Genomic DNA, 22,447 nt, shown 5'->3' with positions numbered 1-22,447 from the left:
TCGTTTGACTTTCTAGGACATATCATGAACCTTTATATATATATATATATATATATATATATATATATATATATATATATATATATATATATATATATATATATATATATATATATATATATATATATATATATATATATATATATATATATAAAAGTCTTTCCAATGTTTATAGGCGAAAATGAACAGTGATTTCGCCTACTCTCATCACCCTCCAAAGTTCATCACACGATCACAATTATCCAGTATTATTTTACTTTTCATTTGTCTTCTAAAAATTAGAATGATCTAAAATTTGGAGCGTGTGTACATCTTAGTGAGACGCACTTAATAAAAATATAAAAAAATAATAATTCAAAAAACAATTGAACCAAATACCTCCAAAATTATTTTGGGAGTATTTTGATCAATATTTTTCATGTAAAATATTTTTTTGATATTTTTCTTAGATTCACCAATTTTTTATGAACACACGCTCTAAATTTCAAGTTATTTCAATTTGTAGAAAAAAATAAAAAATGAAATACTATCGGGCAATCATGACCATGCGATGAATTTTAGATGATAATGAAAGCAGGCGAAATCACTGATCATTTTCGTCTATAGACGTTTTGTAGTGTATATATATATATATATATATATATATATATATATATATATATATATATATATATATATATATATATATATATATATATATATATATATATAATTGTCTTGGAACATAGGAATGCCCTCCATTGGCCTCTGTACAATCTTAGGTGGAATACATAATGTCAATGTCACAGGTTATGGTTGATATTGAATTAGGTGGAGGGAGTTGTGGATTTGAAGAATTTGAGTCCCTTTTGATTCTACTGTTCAATCTTAGATCTATGTTTGTGTTATTTTATTAATATATTGCACTTCAAGCCCAACACATGATTTAAAGCAACTCCACCACATCTCTATGAATATAAAATATTTAATAGAGGTAGTGCCTTCTTAAACATCAATAAAATATGAGGAGATCTATGTGCAAGCCATACATCCTTTGCCGGGGTTATTTTAGATCAAGAAATATGGTATGCTTAATGGGTGGGAGATAGATGTCAAATTTGATCAAGCTTAAGGTTGTGATGTGTATATTTGACCATTGCACAAGGAACAAAAATGTGTAAACGAGAAAATGAAAGCTTATTGCATCATATACGGGCAAAAGATATGTCTTGTCTCTCCATAATGCCATCATTGGGGAACACCAGAATTCACAAGCATACTTTGGTGGGTCATGCAAGGGATTTGGCAATCTAGGGTTTTGCCTTTTGTACCCTACCAATCAACATCAATGGAGTGCATTGTTGAATTGGCAAGTAAACTATGTGAAAAGGATTATGGACCATAAACTAAGTAGAAAAGATTGCAGTCACATTGTTTACAAGCCAACAACCATTTGAAATAGCATTTTTTAATCAATGCTTGCAAGTTTTCTACTTAATAACTCCTAATATCTCAAAGTCTACAAACTCATTTTCCTTTGTTTTTCAAAGTTTGGGTGACTTAGTGGACAATTAGGCAGTAGCTAGCCGTGAACCCTAACCCTAGACCTTGAGAATTATCAAAAGATAAGGATCAACGACCTTCTCTATAAGTGGGGTTCTCTTTTATGAGGTTTTGGATCCATTTCATAAGCCTATCATCTCTTAACAACAAATTGATGAAAAAAGTTTTTAAAGACAACATGATAAAGTTGATTCCTTACATTTATGCCTGTTTCATATGCATGTTTCCACATGCACACCACTGGTGTCTTGGTCTAGACTCGGAGAGGAACGAGGGGCAATGCATGTGGCCCAGTGTTCCCTTGTGATGAGAGTGGCTCTACCTATACCCTTTGAAACCCTAAGGGTCCAAGCCTCAGTCCACCAAGCCCTACTTATCATGTTTAGTGATTTAGAAGCAAGAAATGGTTGGTTTTGGGACCCAGCCCACCCTTCATCATGCTTTGGAGGAAAAAAAAAAGGACCTAGAAGGTTATTATGCTATGGAGCAAGGTTGCTTTCTAGGACATGTGTCTTAGAAAGCTCTTGAGGAATTCCTCTGAGACTAGGTTAAGTGGGCCAACTCAATGTACTTGGATCTTACAGCACCTGTGGAGAACAACCTAAAAGCAATCCAACAACAACCATACCTTTGGCCTAGAGTCGAGCATGAGAAGACAGAGAGAGGTATATAAAGAGACAGACCAAGCAAAGCGACAAAGCATTTTTTCAGTACTACCCTTGGATGAATGCATTTCATCCAGAGTAGTCCAATGCTGGTTACATCCCTACAGGACTTTGAAAATTAATTTAAATCAACCAGTGACCTGGAATCGCACGGGTTGCCTTAGGACCGGGAGCAAGCAATTTTGATTCAAGAAACCTCGAGGGGGTATTTATTTTATGGAAGTTTTAGGCTTCAGAAGCCGGCAGCTTCCATTTTCTCCTTTGGTTCCACCGGGGAGAAACTAGAGGTTGCCCCTTCTGTCTCCCCTAATGGACCAAAAAACTAGAAGTTATCCACCAAACAAACCCACCTTTAAATTGTCTAGTTTTTCAGTTTTTTTTTTAAGTTTTTTTGGTCGAACATTGCTTCGATTTGACTTGAGAATCGCCCAAGTCGAACCAGGCGGATCGGAATCGGGCCCTCCGAGAGTTCGATTCCGATCCGCCTGGTAATCGAACCCCCGGTGGGCCCGATTCCGACTTTTGAAACACCTACTTTCAATGGTGTAGGGCACATCAAATGCTCTTGGCCTACCGAATTGTGCTCATCTAATTGAACATGGAAGAGATACCAAGCCAACCAAGAACCATAATCGAATTTAGGGGTAAAAGCTCTGATTTCTAGAGTAGTTTCCATTAGGAGTGATGGGACCCACCTCCGAGTGGTGGGGCCAAAATCAACCCTAAAGTCCTCCTTAAAGTGCCATTTGAAATGCAAAAGGGGGAAAAAGGCAAAGGGGGACATGGTGATAACAACTACGAGCATTTGAGTGGATGTGGCTTGGCATGGCATTTGAGCTTTATTTGTACTTTGGATTCATTAGGTGCATGGCGTTTCAACTCTCTTTCTCTCTCTACAAATGGCACTCTCTTTCTCTCACTACAAATAATAACCGAGGCTGAGAAGAATTATTATTATCAATAGGAGGGAGGGGAGGGGAGGGGAGGGGAGGGGTTGAAGTTTCAAAATCACTCCCTTGCTTTATTCGAAGACGCTTACAGCAGAGGTGAAAAACGTCAATCGATTTCACTCTCACTCTCTCTTCGCTTTAGGAAGAGAGGGGGAGGTGAAAAATCATCAATCACGTGGAGGACACACACACACAATGAATCAAAGGTGCAAGCAACGTAAGAGGGTAGGAGTCAAAGGGGTGAGATGGCCGACATCTCACAAAAGTGTCTACTTTCTCGCTTCCCGTTTCATCAGCGAACCGACACTCTCTCTCTTGACGCCACCCCTCTGCCGGTTTTCTTTCTCTAAAATCGCCACTCCACCCCCACACCACGGCCAGACCCCTCTAAGAGCAAGCCACTCTTTTTGGACCAACCTCGGCCGGTCCAAATCAGAACCAGAAATTGAGTTCGGTTTTGGTCCGTTTTGTTGGTACAATCGGGTATTTAAACGAAACTTCAAAAAAAATATGTAAAATCCAAAAAAATAAGAGATTTGTTTTTAATGTGTGTTTGTATGTTCTTAATCATTTTGACATGAAAGCATTTTGCATATTAATATTTATTTTTATATTTTTTCATCTTTTTTGGATACTTTCACAAATATCCATGAGCACAAAGTTTATAAAGACTCTCTACAATCAAATTTGAGCCTACATCAAAAATTTCACTAAAAGATGTTGTTTTGATGTCGAAATATTTTCAAATTGATCATCTTGACATCAAGATACTGAGAAAAAAAATAGATTTTAAGTTTTGAAAATAATGTATTTTGTAATGTATTTTTGGACCTTCATTTTTCAAAACTTTCAAGTTTTTATAGATTCATCGGTCTATACTATTTTTTAAGCTTTAAACTTTATAAATAAATATAAAAATATATTTTAAAGCTATGACAAAGATTTTCCATATTGAAATCACATTTATCGATACTATTTGAAGATAGGTTCTAATTGGATTGTTTAGAGCTTAGGCCCAATACAAACCTTATTTATATATATATATATTTGTATTTTTTTATTTTTTTAATATATTTTGAACCGGAGGGGACCTGCTTGGTTAGGCTAGTTTACCAGTTACTTGGAACTAACCCTTGGCGGGTTAAGGCAATTGACCCCTCTCTCTCTTAAAAACCAAGAATCCCTCCCTCTTTCTCTTAAAAGTGAATTGACCTCTCTCTCATTCTCCCCCCAAAACCAAGTTTCTCTCCCTCCCTCTCTCTCTCTCTGTCTTTCTCTCTCATGCACTGCAATAAGCTTCTCCTATACTCTCTATATCTACCTTGTCACATGCAATAGGAACCGGTACCCCTATCTCTCTCTCTAAAATGTATAGTTGAAAACTTGAAATGAGAAAGAACGGCTGCAATCTCTCGAAAGAACGCCTGCAAAAGACACTCACCTGTTTCTCTCTCTCTCTCTCTCTCTCACGCCTGCAAAAGAATTTACAGATGAAATGAGAAAGTAGGCCTGAAAAATGGTACGTTTTGTCGTACAGGCTTTCCACTATAGCCTGTTCATGGCTACCTGTCGCGTCACCGTGAATCCTATCAACCACCTAACATCACAGAAAACATATCATACACACTTGATCCAACGCTTCCATTACAACCATCTGAATCTTGTCCTTAACATCCAACGGTTACAAGAATCTTCTCTCTATAAGCAAATCTAGAAAGAAAAAAAACAGAGCACAAAACAACAATCTAATATGCATGGTTCATGATTTCATCACTGTGTTTTTTCGTATATGGCTTTTCATTACTTCATCACTGTGTTTTTTCGTATATGGCTTTTCATGACTTCATCACTGTGTTTTTTCGTATATAGCTATTCCATTTTGTTTTTTTGTTATTTATTTTTGAAAAACAAGGCGTTCAGATTTTTTTTTCTTTTTGTTTTTACCAAAAATGTGAGGCAGCAAAGGGTGTGAGTCACGTGGGATGCAGTGCTTCGCACGTGCAATTACTTTGTTTTTATTGCCATGGAAAACGACAGGCTATTCGAACTGCCTGTGTTCCTTTAAGGAAAATGCCTCAAATTTTCTAATTTTAATAAAGGGTGTTTTCTATAAGGTTGCAACCTTAAACAATCTAATTAAGGAGCACTTCCAAATTTTATCATAACATATAATTTTGTTGTAAAAAGTTCTTAGGATTATCTTAAAATCTATTTTTATATCTATTTATAAGATTTTAAACTCCAAAAATAATTAAAATCAAGGAGATCTATAAACATATGAAAATCTTGAAAATGGATGGCCTAGATAACATGTTGCAAGATGTACGATTTTTTTTTTATATTAATACATATCTCTATGTAGAGATGATCAAATGGAGGGTTTTTCAACATTAAAACAACCTTTCCAATAGATTTTTGAGGTGCACTTGTAATTCTACATTTTAAGGTTGCAACCTTATATAAACTTTTCCCTTTAGTAAATAGTGACAATATACAACATCATAATTTTGATCAGGGTGGGATTTGCATGAGGTGTCCAAGTAAGGCGTACCTCTAAATTTTGTTGGGAAATGCAGTTATGGTATAAAAATTCTTGCGATTATTTGATAGTAAATATTTAACCCTACGTTTATAGATTTGAAAATCTTGAAAATAGACGTTATAAATAACTTTTTAAAAATAATACTATTTTTTAGTACTTAAAATTTTTTTTCCTTTATATCCCTATATCTCTAGATCAAGACCATAAATAGAAGGTCTTCCACCTTTAGAATGCTCTTCCCTATTGAATTTTTGAGGTGCATCATACATCTATTGTATAAAATTGTACCCTTATATATGTAGAAAATGACTAAAATCTAAAGTCTAAAGGAAATGCATACAATGAGACCATTTGATAAAAGAACGTCAAAAATTATCATCAATTTGATTTGAAATCGGGTGGTTGAGGATGCATTATTATTTGGGCACATAGTTGAAAAAAAAAATTTTTTAAATGTTGCGAGTTATGACACAGTTTCATCTATTGGATTTCACATATAATGACAAAAAATATTGTATACCAAAAATAAATAGTCTTACGATATATAATCCCTATTTTAAATTATTTATATTTAAATTTATAAAAAATAATAATTATTTAAATTTTAATATTCTGGCCCATAGTGGTGATTCCTTTGAGAATTCAACTTCAAATGACACCAATAGGTTTTCCAAATATTGGTAATTGCAAAGGGTCAATTTTCTTCCCGTTTCTTCTCTTCCACAACCTGGCCTAACCCCTGTCCCCATTTTGCCTATAGCAGTCTCCTTGGCTGATTATCTGGAGAGAGAAAGGACGAGAGCAATGACAAATTTGTGACGGCGTGCAGAGGGAATTTGCATCGGAAAAAAATTGACGTGCAACCGAGAGAGACAGAGAGAAGGGCGGAGCGGCGCCGCGCCACGCCTGCTGTGTAGGGAACAGGGCGGCAGGTGAGGCCGTGGACTTAAAATGAATTCTTTAAAGAAAGCCCACCTCTGCCTAATCTAATCTAATCTAAAACTCAACAACCAAACTATGCCTAGAGACTACTGTCTTTTCCAAAACCAATGGCAAAACCGTAAAACCGGTCCCATGTTTCTCAGGTAAAAACACACATATCCATTTTAATTAAACAAACAAACACAATACTTATTTCCCTGAAATGCCCCTCGAGCACCAAAACCCTCGGCATGGGCTATGTTAAGTGTTTCGAAACTCGGATCTGGATCAAATAGTTAATAAAAAGATCAAATTTGTAAAAATATATAGTGGGGGTCCGAACCTTTAGGGAAAGTCAAGCAAAAGTTTTTCATGAGCTGCCAGTATCCTTTCTCATCAGGCCAGGGGAGTTAAAAGGGTTAAAAAGAAAAACCTACAGTATGGAACCGAGCAGTTCTGGATCCCCAACGGAATCAGGTGGCTCCCGGTTCTAATGTAAAATTGGGTTGCTTCATAACTTCCGAGCCGGGCCGTATTTCCACTGGTGTCAAAAGATCGTAAGATCCCGCGGGTATATGCCGACAAAGGTTAGAAAACGTTTACGCTTTATACGTGCGGCTCGTGGGGGTGCCAATCACGCACCGAAAACGTCCGCGGTTTGCGGGAGTCCCAAACTTAAGTCTGAGATTCTCGGGATGCTCGCCGTCACCTCTATCTCCCGTATCGCCGTCACCTCTTTCTCTCTCATCCCTACTATAAATACGCCCATGCAAATTGAAAACCAAAGGTCCCTCCCCACATTCCATGCCGTATCCTCTCTCTCTTCACCACAAATACGCCGCTTGTTCCGCTACCCAAAATCCCGGCCTCCGGAAAATCAATCCTAGCTGACGGGAAACTGCCCATCTTCTCATAACGCGCCATGTCCGACCAAATCAGCCCCACTTTCTCCACGGAAAACCACTCGAGCGAAACCCTGACCGACGACTCCTTCCCCAGAGACAACCGGAAAACCGCTTTCCCCCTCAAACTCTTTGGCTTCCAGGTCACTGAATCCGACGAAGAGTCGTCGGCTAACTTCAGGCAAGCGGTCCCAGTCAATGAAACGGCGGTTTCCGTCAGGGAAATGGCGGTTTCCGTCAGAGAGGATAATAGCCGGAAATACGAGTGTCAGTTTTGTTGCCGTGAATTCGCGAACTCTCAGGCGTTAGGAGGACACCAAAACGCTCACAAAAAGGAGAGGCAGCAACAAAAGAAGGCTCAGCTACGGCAGCGGGCCCCACTTTTCTCATCCAACGGCCAGATTTTCTCGGGAACCGCGATGTACGGCCTACAGAGGTTTCCAGGCTCGCAGTTGTTGAGCCCCCATGCCGGTCGAACCGCTTTTTCTGGACCGGTTCACGCGGGTGCGCCGCCCGTTCTTATGCCGAGGCCACCGTTGTGGGGGTTTTATGGGGAAGGCATGGGGTTCTCCGGAACCGGTTCAGATGCTTTTCTGGCCGGTTCGGGGGTTTCAGGGGGTGTAGGACCGGGTTTTACTGCCCAGATGTCTGATTCGGATTCGGGGGTCGATTTGCATTTGAGTCTGGCACCGGCCGGTCCGTGAGGGTTTTGTATAGAGGAAAAAATGCCTATGAATTTGAGATTTATGGGTTTAATTTTCGGTTTGGTGTTGTGATTATATCTGGGATTTTTTATTTATTTTATTTTTGTTATTCCATGTAAGGGTAGACATTTACGCCATCTGCTAAAACCTGGTGTTTTAAATTTTGGATCGAAATCCGGATGAGAGTACCGAGCCGGATCTAAAATAACCTTTTTTTTTTTTTTTTAACACATTATAGGGGCAGAATTCAAGCCACTTCCAGCCAGCTTAGCCCAGCCTTGGTCGTAACTTCAGTTACCGGTGTCACGATCATCCGGAACCGGGCCGGAACCGGGCCGGAAGACGAGTTTAGGTGACATTTGAGCATGGCATTGGTTTTTTCTTGCTGTCTCTTTGAGTTCTTGAAAATTAATTTTCAGAATATTGTGCTCTAGAAATGAGGCATCTCCAATGATTCTCAATTCACCCCTAAATTGGGGCACAGATCAATGTCATCTGGAAATGAATTTTCTTCGCCCCCAATCATCTCTCTCCTACATACCAGTGTCATGGAACCTCACATTTCTACAAACCTGATGTGCTCTCTCTCACAACATTTTCTTCTATTCGTTTTTTTTATGTTAAATAGTAAAAATGTGTCATTTGGAAATGAAATTTCCTCGTACCCAATCATCTCTGTCTTACATACCGGTGTCCTTTGTATCATGAACATATTTTTACAAACCTAGTGTGTTCCTTTTTAAATTTGTTTTCATTGAAAATGGAGCCTATGACGTCATGTTAAATAACAACTCCCCTGATGGCCTATTCTCTCTAACCCAGTATTTCACCAGGAGTCAAATGGCGCCGTTGAAGCTTTATTGACTTACTGGCCAGAAAATTGATACATTCCGTCTAGAATCGCTGTCAGTAATGGCTTGAGGTAAAGCATAGTCAATTCATAGTGTTAGGTTTCTCTAGAAGTTGCTTCTAAGTCTATAACTTGTGGCAACTTCTAAGTCTATAACTTGTGGGTTGAATAATAGCAAATTTGAGCATAGAAGAACGCTAAAATTTCCCTATTTGTTTAAATCATAAATTTGTGCAAAGAGTTGAATTTCCCTAAGAACCCCGGAACTGATGACAAACTTGGCTTAATCCACTCGGACACGGCCCTTTGCCAATCTGAGCACTTGTACTAGAGTTTGATTAAAAGAAATCACAAAAAATAAATTAAACCACATCTACATATAGAGTATATTTTTAATGTATTTAATATTTTTAGACACATGACTTTTTATCTAGGGGTATTTTAAGTAATAAAAAAGTTTATGTAACGTTGCAACCTTAAAACGTAGAATTATATATCCAGCTCAAAACTCTATTGGAAAATGTTGTTTTAGTATTGAAAAACCTTCTAATTGATCATCTCACCATCGAGATATATGAATATGAAAGAAAAAAAAAAAAATTTTGAGTCTTAGAAATAGTGTATCTTGCAACACATTATCTTGACCGTCCATTTTCAGGATTTCCATATGTTTATAGATCTACTTGATTTTAACCATTTTTTGAGTTTAAAATTTTATAATTATATATAAAAATAGATTTTGAGACAATCCTTAGAAGTTTTAGGCCAAAATTACATGTTGTGATAAAATTTGGAGGTATGCCTTAATTGGATTGTTTAAGGTTTCAACTTTATAGAAACCACACCCTTTAAGTGATTAGTAAATGATAAAGTAGAAATTCTAATAAAACAAAAAACATCTATTAACTATAGTAGATAATGACATACCGACATGAATTGTGACTTCACCCCTATGAAGCATTAATTGTTTTTTAATTACAAATAGAATACCACTAGTTTCTTATAAAAATATTCGTTCTACCCCTCCTAATAACTAAAAGTGCATTTTCGTGAAAAATTTTGTATTACAAATCAATAGTAGTACCTAAGAGTTAAAAAATATTGAGTACATTGAGTATATACTCCATATGTAGGAGTAGCCTCATAAAAAGTCTACATTAAATGGTGGAATAAATGTATAAGCATTTTCCATGTAACTTGGATGTTCTTAACAATGATTCGTGAATTTATTTATCGTGTGCCCTATGTTTACCTCTTTCTTTGGGATTTTTATAAAATGCTTCCGGCTATAAATTAGTTCTTTTAAAATCCACGTTTTATCAACTTTTTCAGCTTAGTTGGACTTTTCCTGTTGTTTTTTGTTTAGATTGATTTTTACTTCTTATTCCAATTTTAAAACAAAATTACTTTTATTTTTTGGTTTTTTAGAGCTTCTTGGCCTTGTACACTACTTAGTTGGGGGCGCCTAGACAAGCTCGGGTAACTCAGCTCGGACGAAGGCCGCGTTCGAGGCTCAAGCTGAGTTTCCAAACAATGAATCTATTCATGGTGTTGGCCTTCTCTTGAATTCCCTATTAACGAGCATAAGAAAAATCGGGCGGTGCAACTATTCAGTTAAATCTGAATTGGCCAGTGGCTAGTTTTGATGAACTAACTAGGTGTTTTAAAAAAAAAATCAAAATAATTTATATAAAATCCCAAAAAATAAGAAATTGTATTTATAATGTATTTTTTAATGTTTTTCATCATTTTGACAAAGATTGAAAATTGTTTTGGCCATTAATACTTATTTTTATATTTTTTTATCTTTTTTAAAACAGTAAAAAATACCCTTGGATACGCATCAATTATTTATAATTTATTTTTTTCATTGATTTTCAACTTCGTTTGAACGTGTTTTGTTGAATCATGATTTAAATATGTTTTTCATATTTTATTATATTTTTTTGTATTTTTTTTTTTTTTAACATTTTTTTGACCGCATGAGATTTGCTCAATTAGACCGATTGATTCGGCCAATTCACCTGTTAGGCTGATTGAACTGTTTCCAGTCTCTTGCCCGATTAACCGTTCTGATTTGATTTTTCCCACACTGCCAGTAACCTACCCACTGCAAAGAACTCAGCGTGAAGTTGGATTTCCCTCATAACTATAAATGGCTGATTCAGAATCTGGAATATCTCCCGTCGACTAGGGAATGGAGCCAGATGAACCTAGAGTTATCTCGATTATCCTAGTTTTAAGTTTTTTTTTTTTTTTGGCTAAATATAGCCTCATCAAACTCGAAATTATCCACGTCAGACATGGCAAATCGGAGTTGAACCCTGACAAGATAGAGCTGAATTCGACTTTTTCAAACACCGCTTGAACCCTACATTCACATGCTTGTTCAAGGGATGATGGGAACCAGAGAACTTACCATACCGGACAAACAAAATGTCAGTTAGTTCCAAACTCCATAAACTCTCAAGAGACTTAGTTGCCGTATGTGGCCAAATTAATGGTGGCACCAAACACGTTTAGAGGTCACAAACCCTTGAGTTCAGTCAGATACATGCATTGGACAAAGGATTTTGTAGGGTTCCAAAGTTAAGAAGAAACCCCAAAATGTGGCTTATATGGTCAAATGCATGATGCTACGCCGTTTTGAAGAGATGAGTTGGAAACCCAAATTTGCTATATATAGTGGGGCGTGCTTTCATATTTGCCCTTTGGAATTACCAAGGATTTAGATAACCCAAAATCCACACATTTTAATTATCTATATATGCATATATGCTTTAAATAAGCTGACCCAGAATTCAACACACTTGATTAAAAGATTTAAGGAAAAATTACAACAAAAAAAAAAAAAAAACCCAAGACCACACTTTCTATACAACTTACAACCAACCTAAGTTTTTCTCTCACTTTTTTTTCCAAAAAAACACACTTTCTATACAAATACCCCTCAAGGGAAAAAGTTCATTTTTTTTAGACAGAAATGCCTTTCTCATACATAGAAATCAATTTGGCTAGATTTGACATTGAATTTCAGAGCTCATTACCGGAGCGAACCACCGCAGTGCTGGAGCACATGATCCACTGCCGGAGCGCACATACACGATGTTGGAGCGCTATGACTCCAGATTATATTGCCGGAGCGCACTTACACAGTGACAAAGCGCATGATCCACTGCCTTAGTGGACATAGACAATACTAGAGCGCTGTGACGCCAGAGTGCTGCACTGCCGGAGCGTACTTACATAGTGCCTGAGCGCATCATCTACTGCCGGAGCGCACATACACAGTGCCGGAGCGCTGTGACTCTAGATTCCACTGTCGGAGCGCACTTATACTATGTCGAAGCACATGATCCACTATCGAAGCACACATAGATAGTGTCGGAGCGCTGTGACTCTAGATTCCACTGTTGGAACACACTTATACAGTGCCGAAGCACATGATCCACTGTTGGAGTGCACATAGACAATGCCGGAGCACTGTGACTCTAGAGTGTTGCACTGTCGGAATGCAATTACGTAGTGTCGGAGCGCACATCTACTGCCGGAGAGCACATACTCTGTGTCGGAGCGTTGTGACTCCATATTTCACTGCTTGAGCACACTTACATAGTGCTAGAGCATATGATCCACTGACGGAGCACACATAGACAGTGCCAGAGCATGTTACTCTAGAGTGTTGCACTGCCGGAGCGCACTTACACAGTGCCAGAGTGCACTTACACAGAGGAGAGAGAGGCGTGGGTAAGGTAAAAGTAAGAGAGGATAGTTTAGGTATTTTTTTATTTTTTATTTGGTTGGGGAGATATTTGCACAGAAAGTGTATTTTTGGGAAAAAAGTGAGAGAAAAAGTTAGGTTGGGGTAAGTTGCATAGAAAGTGTAGTCTCGGGGTTTTTTTTGTAATTTAAGTCTGCCACCTCCACCTTATTGAGATAAACTCCATGCGTGTGGGCTATTCTATGTAAATTTCGAGGGGAATTTAGGTAAAGTTTTGAGAATTGGAATTTTGAAATATATATTTTAAGATTGTCTCTTGTGAGATCACCTAAAACACAAAGTAAAAAGCAATTGGGCGGTTCTAAAGTTAAACTTTTATAAAAGGAAAATTGCTTCATGTGGGCTGGCCCACATTTCTACATATGAGGTCTAGAGAGTGTGAAGCATCCATCTTAAAGATGGATGCAAGTAGGTGTTCCATCTAAAAATAATGGAAACTAATGGTTCAAATATTTTTTTACTAGAATTATTATTTCTAATTTTAAAACTTATTTATTTTTCATATTCATGATCTCCATGTTTGAAATTACATGTCCTTAAAAATTAAATTCAAAGATCTATCTCAAAAATAAATTTATTAAGAGGCCCCGCATTTCTACATATACGGGCTTGCCCGCATAGAAACTCGGTCTAGAAAGCCTAAGTATTTGAGCAGTTCGAAACGCTAACTTTGAAACAACCACCTAAAAAAAAAAAAAACAGTAAGTGTTGGGCGTTTTGGAAGTTAAAAAATTAAAAATTTTGGTATTTTAAATGTTGGACTTTTGACTTTTGAACCACCCGAATACTTAGTTTATGTGGTGTTTTGGGTTGTTTGATAATCCAAGTTTTGAACTGCCCAGGTACTTTTTGTTCTTCTTCTTTTCTTTCCTTTTTCTTTTTTTTTTTTTTTTTTTTTTTTTTGGGTTTTTGTTTTTGTTTTTTAAGAGCTGGAAGGTAGACTTTCGTGCAGGGGATAAAATGGAAATAAAAGGAACAAACAGAAAACTTTAGACCTCATGTTAGATGTCCCAAAATATGGATTAATACATAAATTTCCCAAGTCTTTTAGTATAGTTTGAAATTTTTGGATGGATCTTAAAAATGGGATGGAAGAGTGAAGGGGTTTTTGAGGTATTGTGGTATCCAATTCATAGTTTAGAGAGAGGGGATCAAGGATAGAGAGCCCTAATTAAGGTGGAAACTTTTTCAAGCCCGTTATTAGGTGTGAACCAACACCAAACTAAGATCATAAGTGGATTGGAGTTTGTTGAAAAAGAGTTTAGAGGAGCTCCCTTTAAGAAACTAGGGTAAATTATATAGGGCCCTCAACTGAAAAGCTGGTGTATTCTCCTCAAGGAAATGTTAGAAATTGAGGCTCAGGTTATTTGTTGGGTTTATGTAGCTTTTAAAGGCTTTATGAGAGCTTGTATGAGTATTGTATATAGGAAAGGTTTCTATACTTCCCCTACATCATAGAAGATCTATGCTTCCCGTACCATCCAGCTGTCCAATTTTGATCAAGAGAGCAACTAACTGTTTGATTTTAGATTCGACATCTCAAAATATTTTATTTTTAGTATTTTTATACAAATTGTATGAATATGAAATTTTGTATGTGCCATCTTCTCGTTGGGGCGCACCTATAAAAAATATTAAAAATATTTTTTGATAAAATATAATGACCAAAATACCCATTGAAATTTTTCGGGGTATTTAGTAATTTTATTTTATTGGAACTATTTTTTTTTATATTTTTCATTAGTGCGAGTTTAATAGAGGATTTGACACCCAAAATTTGGTATCAAAATAATGTATAGAAAAAAATTAAAAATAAAATAGTGTAGAGATGTGACATTATGATTAGGGCAATCTTAGCCTTCCATTCAGAATGGACGGTTGGATAAGGGGAAGTATATAAGTTTTATGTTGTAAGAGAAGCATAGAGAGCTTGCCTATTGTATATAGTAAAACATAGACTCAGTGGGAGTGTGGTCCTCTTGTGGACCATACTAGGCAAATGCAATTTACCAATTCTTGGACTAGGCTCAATGTGTTATGTCAACCGAATTGAAAAAACCCAAGATACCTAGGCATAGAGATATAACTGATCAGGGTTTAGTGGGTTAGCCCTTAATGAGGTCAAAGTATGTCCGGAAGAGAGCCGAGGGACTGTGTTACCCTTGTATGTGATGAATAGTTTATAGAGACAGGACTAAAACATCATATTTGTATCATTTCATGGCATGTACATAGATAGCCGTACTAAGATAGTAATCCACCATTAATGGTTAAGTGTGTACATGTGTGAGAGACTACCCTTATGCACCTTAGAGTCATGGTTGCATCAAGGTCTAGCGATTCATGGTTTGTCTCTAAAGGAGAACCTGAAATCCACATACTGGAATTATATCTCCTAACCAATTGATTGACTTTGACGGTCTAATCACGAGCCTCTGCAGTAGATTGTGGGTCATGAGAACTGATCGGATAGTTTGATAAAGCTAGTGTGGATTGTGGTCCACAGTTAAAGGTAGAGTGCTCATGTGCGCTGATTAAATCCTAGGCCTATTCAGATCTGATTCTCCATCAAAATTAATTTAATTCAATTAATTTTATGTTATTTGATTTTTAGAATTTTTATTTGAATTTTTATGAATCTCCTAATATTTTAATTTTATCATTTGGATTTATAAATCAAGAGAAATTCATTTTTTAAAGTCTTAAATAAATTAAGAAGATTTGAATCCTAAAAATTCAAATTTTATGATTTCCAAAAATATATGGGACCTACAATTAAACATTGGGGCTCATTTAATAACTTTATTGGATTGGGTGGGGCCCATGGGAGGCCACAATGGGTGGCACGCCCCACCCATGTAGTGTTGCCCACTTGCTAAAATATTGTGAGAGGCATCTCATGCTAATTAGCTTTCTTTTTGTAGAGAGAAGCCTACTTGCAATAAAAGAATGAAATATGTAGTTTTATAAAATCTTAAGAATCAAGAAGGTTTGATTGAGAAATAAAGATGAATATTTACCATTAGAGAAATTAAAGAAATATTTTCCTTATTTAACTTATTTGATGGGAATAGGTTTAGGAAGGGGATGATAACGTTCTAGCACATTCCTTAGTATCTTGATGGTGGATCTAAATAATGGATGGCTGACGTCTCTCACCCCACAAGTCTCCTTAGATAGAAGGTCAAGATTTGCTCTTACGATTTATTGAAAACCCTAATGCATGAAAAATCTATAAAAAAAGATCATTGGTCTGCCATAATCTCCACACATCTTATCTCTCTTCTCTCTCTAAGATTAAGATCTCTCTATCTTAAACCCTAGCTAACCTAACGGGCCACGCCCCAACCAAACCTTCTATCTCTCTCTATATTAGGTGGCATGCCTAAACTAGGTTAATCTCTCTCTCTCTGTCGCTTGTGAGTTCTAAAAGAGCTAAATTGACTTGTGATTATTTGAATAGCAACGAGATCATCCCTTAGCTAATAACTTTCTCCATTCTTTCTTTGATTTCTATCGCTCATAGGGCATCAAGCCAAAGGGCTTGAATTAGTCTAAAAGCATCGAGGTTTTGCCAGAAGAAAGAGAAATCAAGAAAAAGATCAAAGATCTCGAGCACCATCGTAAGGAGGAGATTCACCGTGGGGTATACTAAACCCGGTTGATGTAACCTCCAGCACCCTCTTATGTTTCCTTCATATTTATTTATTGTATCTTTTATTCTCAAGTGTAGGTTGTGTTTTTTTTCTTTTTATTGAAAGAAAGGTTTGAATGGATTCAAGTTCTTGAGATTCCAGTAGTATTATTTTCTTTATTTTATTTGAAGTTGTTTTATTATAAAATGACTAGTTGTAAGTAATCTAAGCCGAGAAGAAAAAAATAAAAATTGAAAAAGAAGAAAAAAATAAAAATAAAAAATAAATTATATATATATATATATATATATATATATATATATGAGTAATGATCCTATAAGACCCTCCCACATCCATGTGTGTAGGACCCTAACGGATCACCATGAAATTTGGCACAGATCTTTAGAAAAGTTAAGTTCCACACCTATGTGATAATTTTTCTAGATATCTGTACTAAATTTAATGGTGATCCTTTAAGGTCTTACACACATGGATGTGGGAGGGTTTCATAGGATCATTACTATATATATATATATATATATATATATATATATATATATATATATATATATATATATATATATATATATATATATATATATATATATATATATATATTACGGCTAGATCACACGTGTCCTTCTTTCGCTCTTGATTTGGTGATTATTCTCCTCCAATGAAATACCTAGAAATTGAGGCTTCTTGACTTGGTGATTGGTGTGAAAGGGCTGAAAAACTATGGTTAAGATTTGAATCCAAATTTACCCACCAAGGAAAAGAAGAAAGAAATGAGTAGGATTAGGAGAATCAATATTTTCATATATTAGAGCATATGGAAAGTTAAGGAAGGAGACCAATGTTGTCATATTATTTAGTGGTCTCCTCGTAAGACTCTTTGCTTTCTTCTTTAGAACTCCATGTGTTTTTTGTACTTTGTAGTTCCAACAGTGATGTTGAATGGGCAAGGTTCAACTTATAAAAGCAGTTAAAGAAGAAAACCTCGACCTCATCTTATTAATGAGGAAATAAATTCTTCTAAGAATACATTTTTGTAACAAAATGGAAGGGTTTTGAAAAACCGACATGGATGCTTTGGAAAAATGAATGAAGTGTCGTTGTCATAATGGGATTCAGTTTTTTTACTTTTAGTGTTTGGAACTGGCAAGGGTTTCTTGACTTTTGTGATGAAAAGACCAGTTCTTCATAAATTGGAAGAGGGTTCGGACAGGGCAAGGGTTCAATTTGGGTCCCATGTTTTGACTCAAGGTTGGCGTGGGCTATATTTAACAAAGAAAAATAAAAATGGGTTTAAGGCTAGAGGGTCAAGGTAGCGAGGTATAGAGGATTTTTTTTTTTTTTAGGGTTAAGTATGTAGAGGACTCCTCCCGCACTGAATGATCCAAAAATAAGAACAAAGAAAGATGCTGAAAACCATGGCAATCAATAGATTATGGGGTTTTTAAGCCTAAAATCAACAAAAGTAAAATATGATTTTTCAAACACTGGATAATTAACAAAAGTCAAACGTGATTTTTTCAAACAACGGATAAGAGAGGTTCTTGATGGGGTTTGTATCTCACCTTATCCACCTGAAGAAAGATCTACAACTACAACCAGGATGGGTCAGACCCAGCCAAGCCCGGCCCAAGTTTATCTTGACAAAGCAAGTACGCGTTGGTAATCCCTCTTTTCTTCTTTAAAATGCTCGCTTTGCCTTGTCAATCACGTATTCAATTTTACACTTTGAAAAATATGTATTTCATTGGAGCCTCTTTCACGGATAAAATGCGTTTGGAGGAAACAAATTTAAGACAAGAAAATGAAACGGAAAATATATATATATATATATATATATATATATATATATATATATATATATATATATATATATATATATATATATATATATATATATATATATATATATATATATATATATATATATATATACATTAAAAAAGGGGGGGAAGGGTTGAAATCCCTTAAAATATCATTAAAAGAGTCAAAATATTATATATTATAATTGAGGATATCCTTTTAATTTTCTATATCAATCAGGTTCACCTTATCCACCTGAAGAAAGATCTACAACGACAACCAGGATGGGCCAGACCCAGCCCAAATTTATATCGACAAAGCAAGTACGCCTTGGTAATCCCTCTTTTCTTCTTTAAAGCCCTTAAAATATCATTAAAAGAGTCAAAATATTATAATTTATAATTGAGGATATCCTTTTAGTTTTAATATCGATGAGGTACGTCTTCAGAAAAACTAAAAAAGTTCCTAAATTGCCCTATTTAGTGTTTGATAGCCAAAACACTTAAGGTTATTTAGGTAAGTTTATTCCGAAACGGTACTTTTGTCATTTAGTTAAGGACAGGGTAAGATTACCAAAATACATCTTATGTTTTTTGGCTTTCGAAAACCAGATAGGGGCAATTGAGAATTTTTTGATTATTTTTTTTTAGGAAGTACCTCATTGATATCAAAATTTAAAAGCATTATTCTTAATTGCAATTTGTAATCTTTTAACCCACTGATAATGTAAAAGGTTTCAACCCTATTTTTATATTGGGTGTTTTATGTTCAGTATAACTGTCAAAATATACTATGCTCCCTCAGTGAAAATCCCTCTATATACTCCCATGAATAAAACCCAATTGCCAACCTCAACAAAAAGAAAAAAAAGGATAAAAACACACTCTATATATTCCTAATGCTAGAAGTAAAACTTCTCTTAAACTTAGATTCAAAGTTGTCAACCTAAATCACGAGATAAATGAATCTAGGTTATCAGTTTTGGATTTAAAATTGGACTTTCTGGAGTTTCAAATTCAAACCCCTACTTTTACAAAGTTTAATATTTTACGTAGTTTAGGTCCAAACATGGAGGAACTAAAGCAAATTCAATCTGATTTGTGTTTCTAGTCATCAATGAATTATGCGGCTCTAACATAAATATCATTAATATGTAAAAAATAATAATAATAAATTTTAAATGCTAAAAATGATATTTTAAAAAAATTATAAATTGTTGATTTTTAGTTTTTCTATAGGGACTACCATTCTAATCTATCATAGAGACGAATCTGTGGTGCCTCAGGGGACACAAAATGTAGTTGTGCCTTGGACTCATTACAAAGTCCCAAATGCAAAACAAGTTTATTATTTTAGTTTCCATGCTCTTTTCATTTCATTTCTAGTTTTCTAAATGACTAATACTATAATTTTAAAGCTTGCTAGTTTTTAACGAAAAGATGTGGCTAAGCATTGGGCCGTTTTATATTAAAAAGGAAAGTTGCACCTCAAAATCCGTCAGTAAATGACTCTCGAGCGCAAGAGACACCTATAATGACTTAAAAAAGGGATTGTTTATAACAAGACCATTTATTTTTTGTACATGAAAGTCACAATCTTTCCCACTCATTCTATATTAAATCGGATGACTTAGGGTGAGTAACCAAGTCCTAGACCTTTTTGTTTGGAACTTTGTGTTTATTCAATGATACTCTTACAACAAATTTAAAAGACAAGAATTAATATTACCTCTATATACAAAAGATAAAATGAAATGGTTTGATAGGGTTACAGCCCTATCAAAATAATTAAATCCTCACCTCATAACTCATTGAAAATTGCAAGTGAAGCATTGGAAAAGCGTTGCATCTATCATGTTGACTAGATTATTATGGTTGTGAAAAGAAATTACGATTTCAAGCTCTACAAATAGTGTATATTATAACAAATTATCTAGACCGTCTATTTTGCTTTAAAAATAAGTGTTCACAGATATCCAATATCTATACCATTTTTTGAGTTTTGAATTTTTTTGTCGGTGTTGGAAATTGATTTTAAAGTAAGCATAAGGATTTCCATCGCCCAAAGTACTTTTTGAACGAGGATGTGAGGTGAGGCTTTATTTTGTTTTCATAAAGCCTAGGCCTTATAAAAACCTCATCCTAATCGGGGTATGGTTTGTATAAGGTTGCAACCTTATTTGTAAAAATGGTTCTGATACTCTACGCCATTGATTTTATTTGGACGGTTAGATTTGACACATATTTTAAGACAATATCAATACATTTTTATTTTTTTTGACAAACGAAGACAATATCAATACATAAAAATATTTTAAAATAGTGTCTAACACATAAAAATATTTTAAAATAGTGTCTAACATACACGGTCCAAATAAAATGAACAGTATTGATTATTCTGCAAAATAAAGTTGAAAACCTTATATATAGTTTTTCCTTTATGACGGCTGCAAGTCTCTTCCTAAGGACAGGTAAAACTTCAAAATACTTATTTTAAATTTTAAGATTTATTTTCATACTTAATGGTCAAATCATCGACTGGTTCATTTTAGACCCAAGATAAAAAGGAGATGGCACTTGAATAAGGTGAGTGACGCTCCAAAGCCTTATGCAACATATTTCCATTGATAAGAAAATTATTAGATGTTACTGTTAATCCCAGTGTTTTAAAAAACGCCGAGTCGAATCGGACTCGCCCGGTTCGACTCGGAAATCATGAAAAGGGGACCGGATCGCTTAAAAAATCGGATATCGTCCGGTTCTAGAGAGAACCGGACGATTCTGTACAGTGAATCGCCGATTCACTGTACGGAATCGGCGAGTCCGAACAGTGAATCGGCGAGTCCGTACGGAATATTTTTTTTTTTTTTTTTTTTGTAATCCATGATAGATTTTTTTGTAATACTTGATCGATTTTTTTGTAATCCATGATCGAATTGTTTTTATTTTTTTGTAATCCATGATCGAATTTTTTGGTTTTTTGTAACCCATAATAGAATTTTTTGTAATCCATGATCGAAATGTTTGTTTTCTTTTCTTGTAATCCATGATCGATTTTTTTGTTTTTTGTTTTTTTTTTTGTAACCCATGATAGAATTTTTTGTAATCCATGATCGAATGTTTTGTAATACATGATCGAAATGTTTGTTTTTTTTTTGTAATCCATAATTGAAATGTTTGTTTTTTTTTTTGTAATCCACGATTGAATTTTTTGTTTTTGGCTTTTTTTGTAACCCATGATAGAGTTTTTTGTAATCCATGATTGAATTTTTTGTAATCCATGATCGAACTGTTTTTTTCTTTTTTTGTAATCCACGATTGAATTTTTTGTTTTTTTTTGTTTGTTTTTTTTTGTAATCCATGATCGAATTTTATGTAATCCATGATCAAATTTTATGTAATCCATGATCGAATTTTATGTAATCCATGATCGAATTTTATGTAATCCATGATTGAATTTTTTGAAAATTTGTGATTTTTTTTTTTTAATCCATGATCGAATTTTTTTTTGTAATCCATGATAGAATTTTTTGAAAATTTGTGATTTTTTTTTTAATCCATGATCGATTTTTTTGAAAATTTGTTTTTTTTTTTTTTTAATCCATATTATTCAAAGAGAAAATGAGAGAGATGATGATTCTGAGGCCACCCTATCCCAGCCATATTATTCACATATCGAGTCCCAACAGCAACAGTGTAGGGATGAGCACGAAATACTGTAAATTAAATGTTGAATGGCGGTTCATGCAGGGAAAGAACATATCAATATTCGCATATTCATTCAAAAACATGAAAATTCTTAATGGAGTACCCTCATTTTTTATTGAATTCCTAAAAAACAATATTTATAATAAATTTTAATAAATTTTTCAAATTTTTTTTAAGCTTTATTCTGACTGATTCACCCGATTCCCGATCCGAATCGTCGATTCGCCGATCCGGATTGGTTTTTTGGAAGCCCGATCCGGGTCACCGATCCGTTTTTTAAACCATTGGTTAATCCAAATAGATCATTTGGACCGTGGGGCAAACCTAAAGGGGATTTATCGGTTCCCAAAATTTTATAATCTTATTTACATTATTCTAAAAAATAAATATGATTTGGAACTCGAAAACCGCCCCTATCGGAACCCCCTAT

At 35.1% G+C, this 22,447-nt stretch overlaps 1 protein-coding gene across 1 annotated transcript; it reads left to right on the top strand.

Annotated features, from left to right (window-relative positions):
- Positions 1-7,542: 7,542 nt before the first annotated feature.
- On the top strand, positions 7,543-8,226 carry LOC18445120 (zinc finger protein GIS3). Its single transcript, XM_006855265.3, has one exon. The coding sequence runs from the start codon at positions 7,543-7,545 to the stop codon at positions 8,224-8,226; it is 684 nt and encodes a 227-aa protein (XP_006855327.1).
- The last annotated feature ends 14,221 nt before the right edge of the window (positions 8,227-22,447 follow it).

Source organism: Amborella trichopoda, chromosome 2 (genome assembly GCF_054954075.1).
Source record: "Amborella trichopoda isolate Santa Cruz 75 chromosome 2, AtrichopodaSantaCruz75HAP2 v2.0, whole genome shotgun sequence".
Lineage (NCBI taxonomy): Eukaryota > Viridiplantae > Streptophyta > Magnoliopsida > Amborellales > Amborellaceae > Amborella > Amborella trichopoda.
This window is presented reverse-complemented; position numbering and strand designations above follow the sequence as displayed.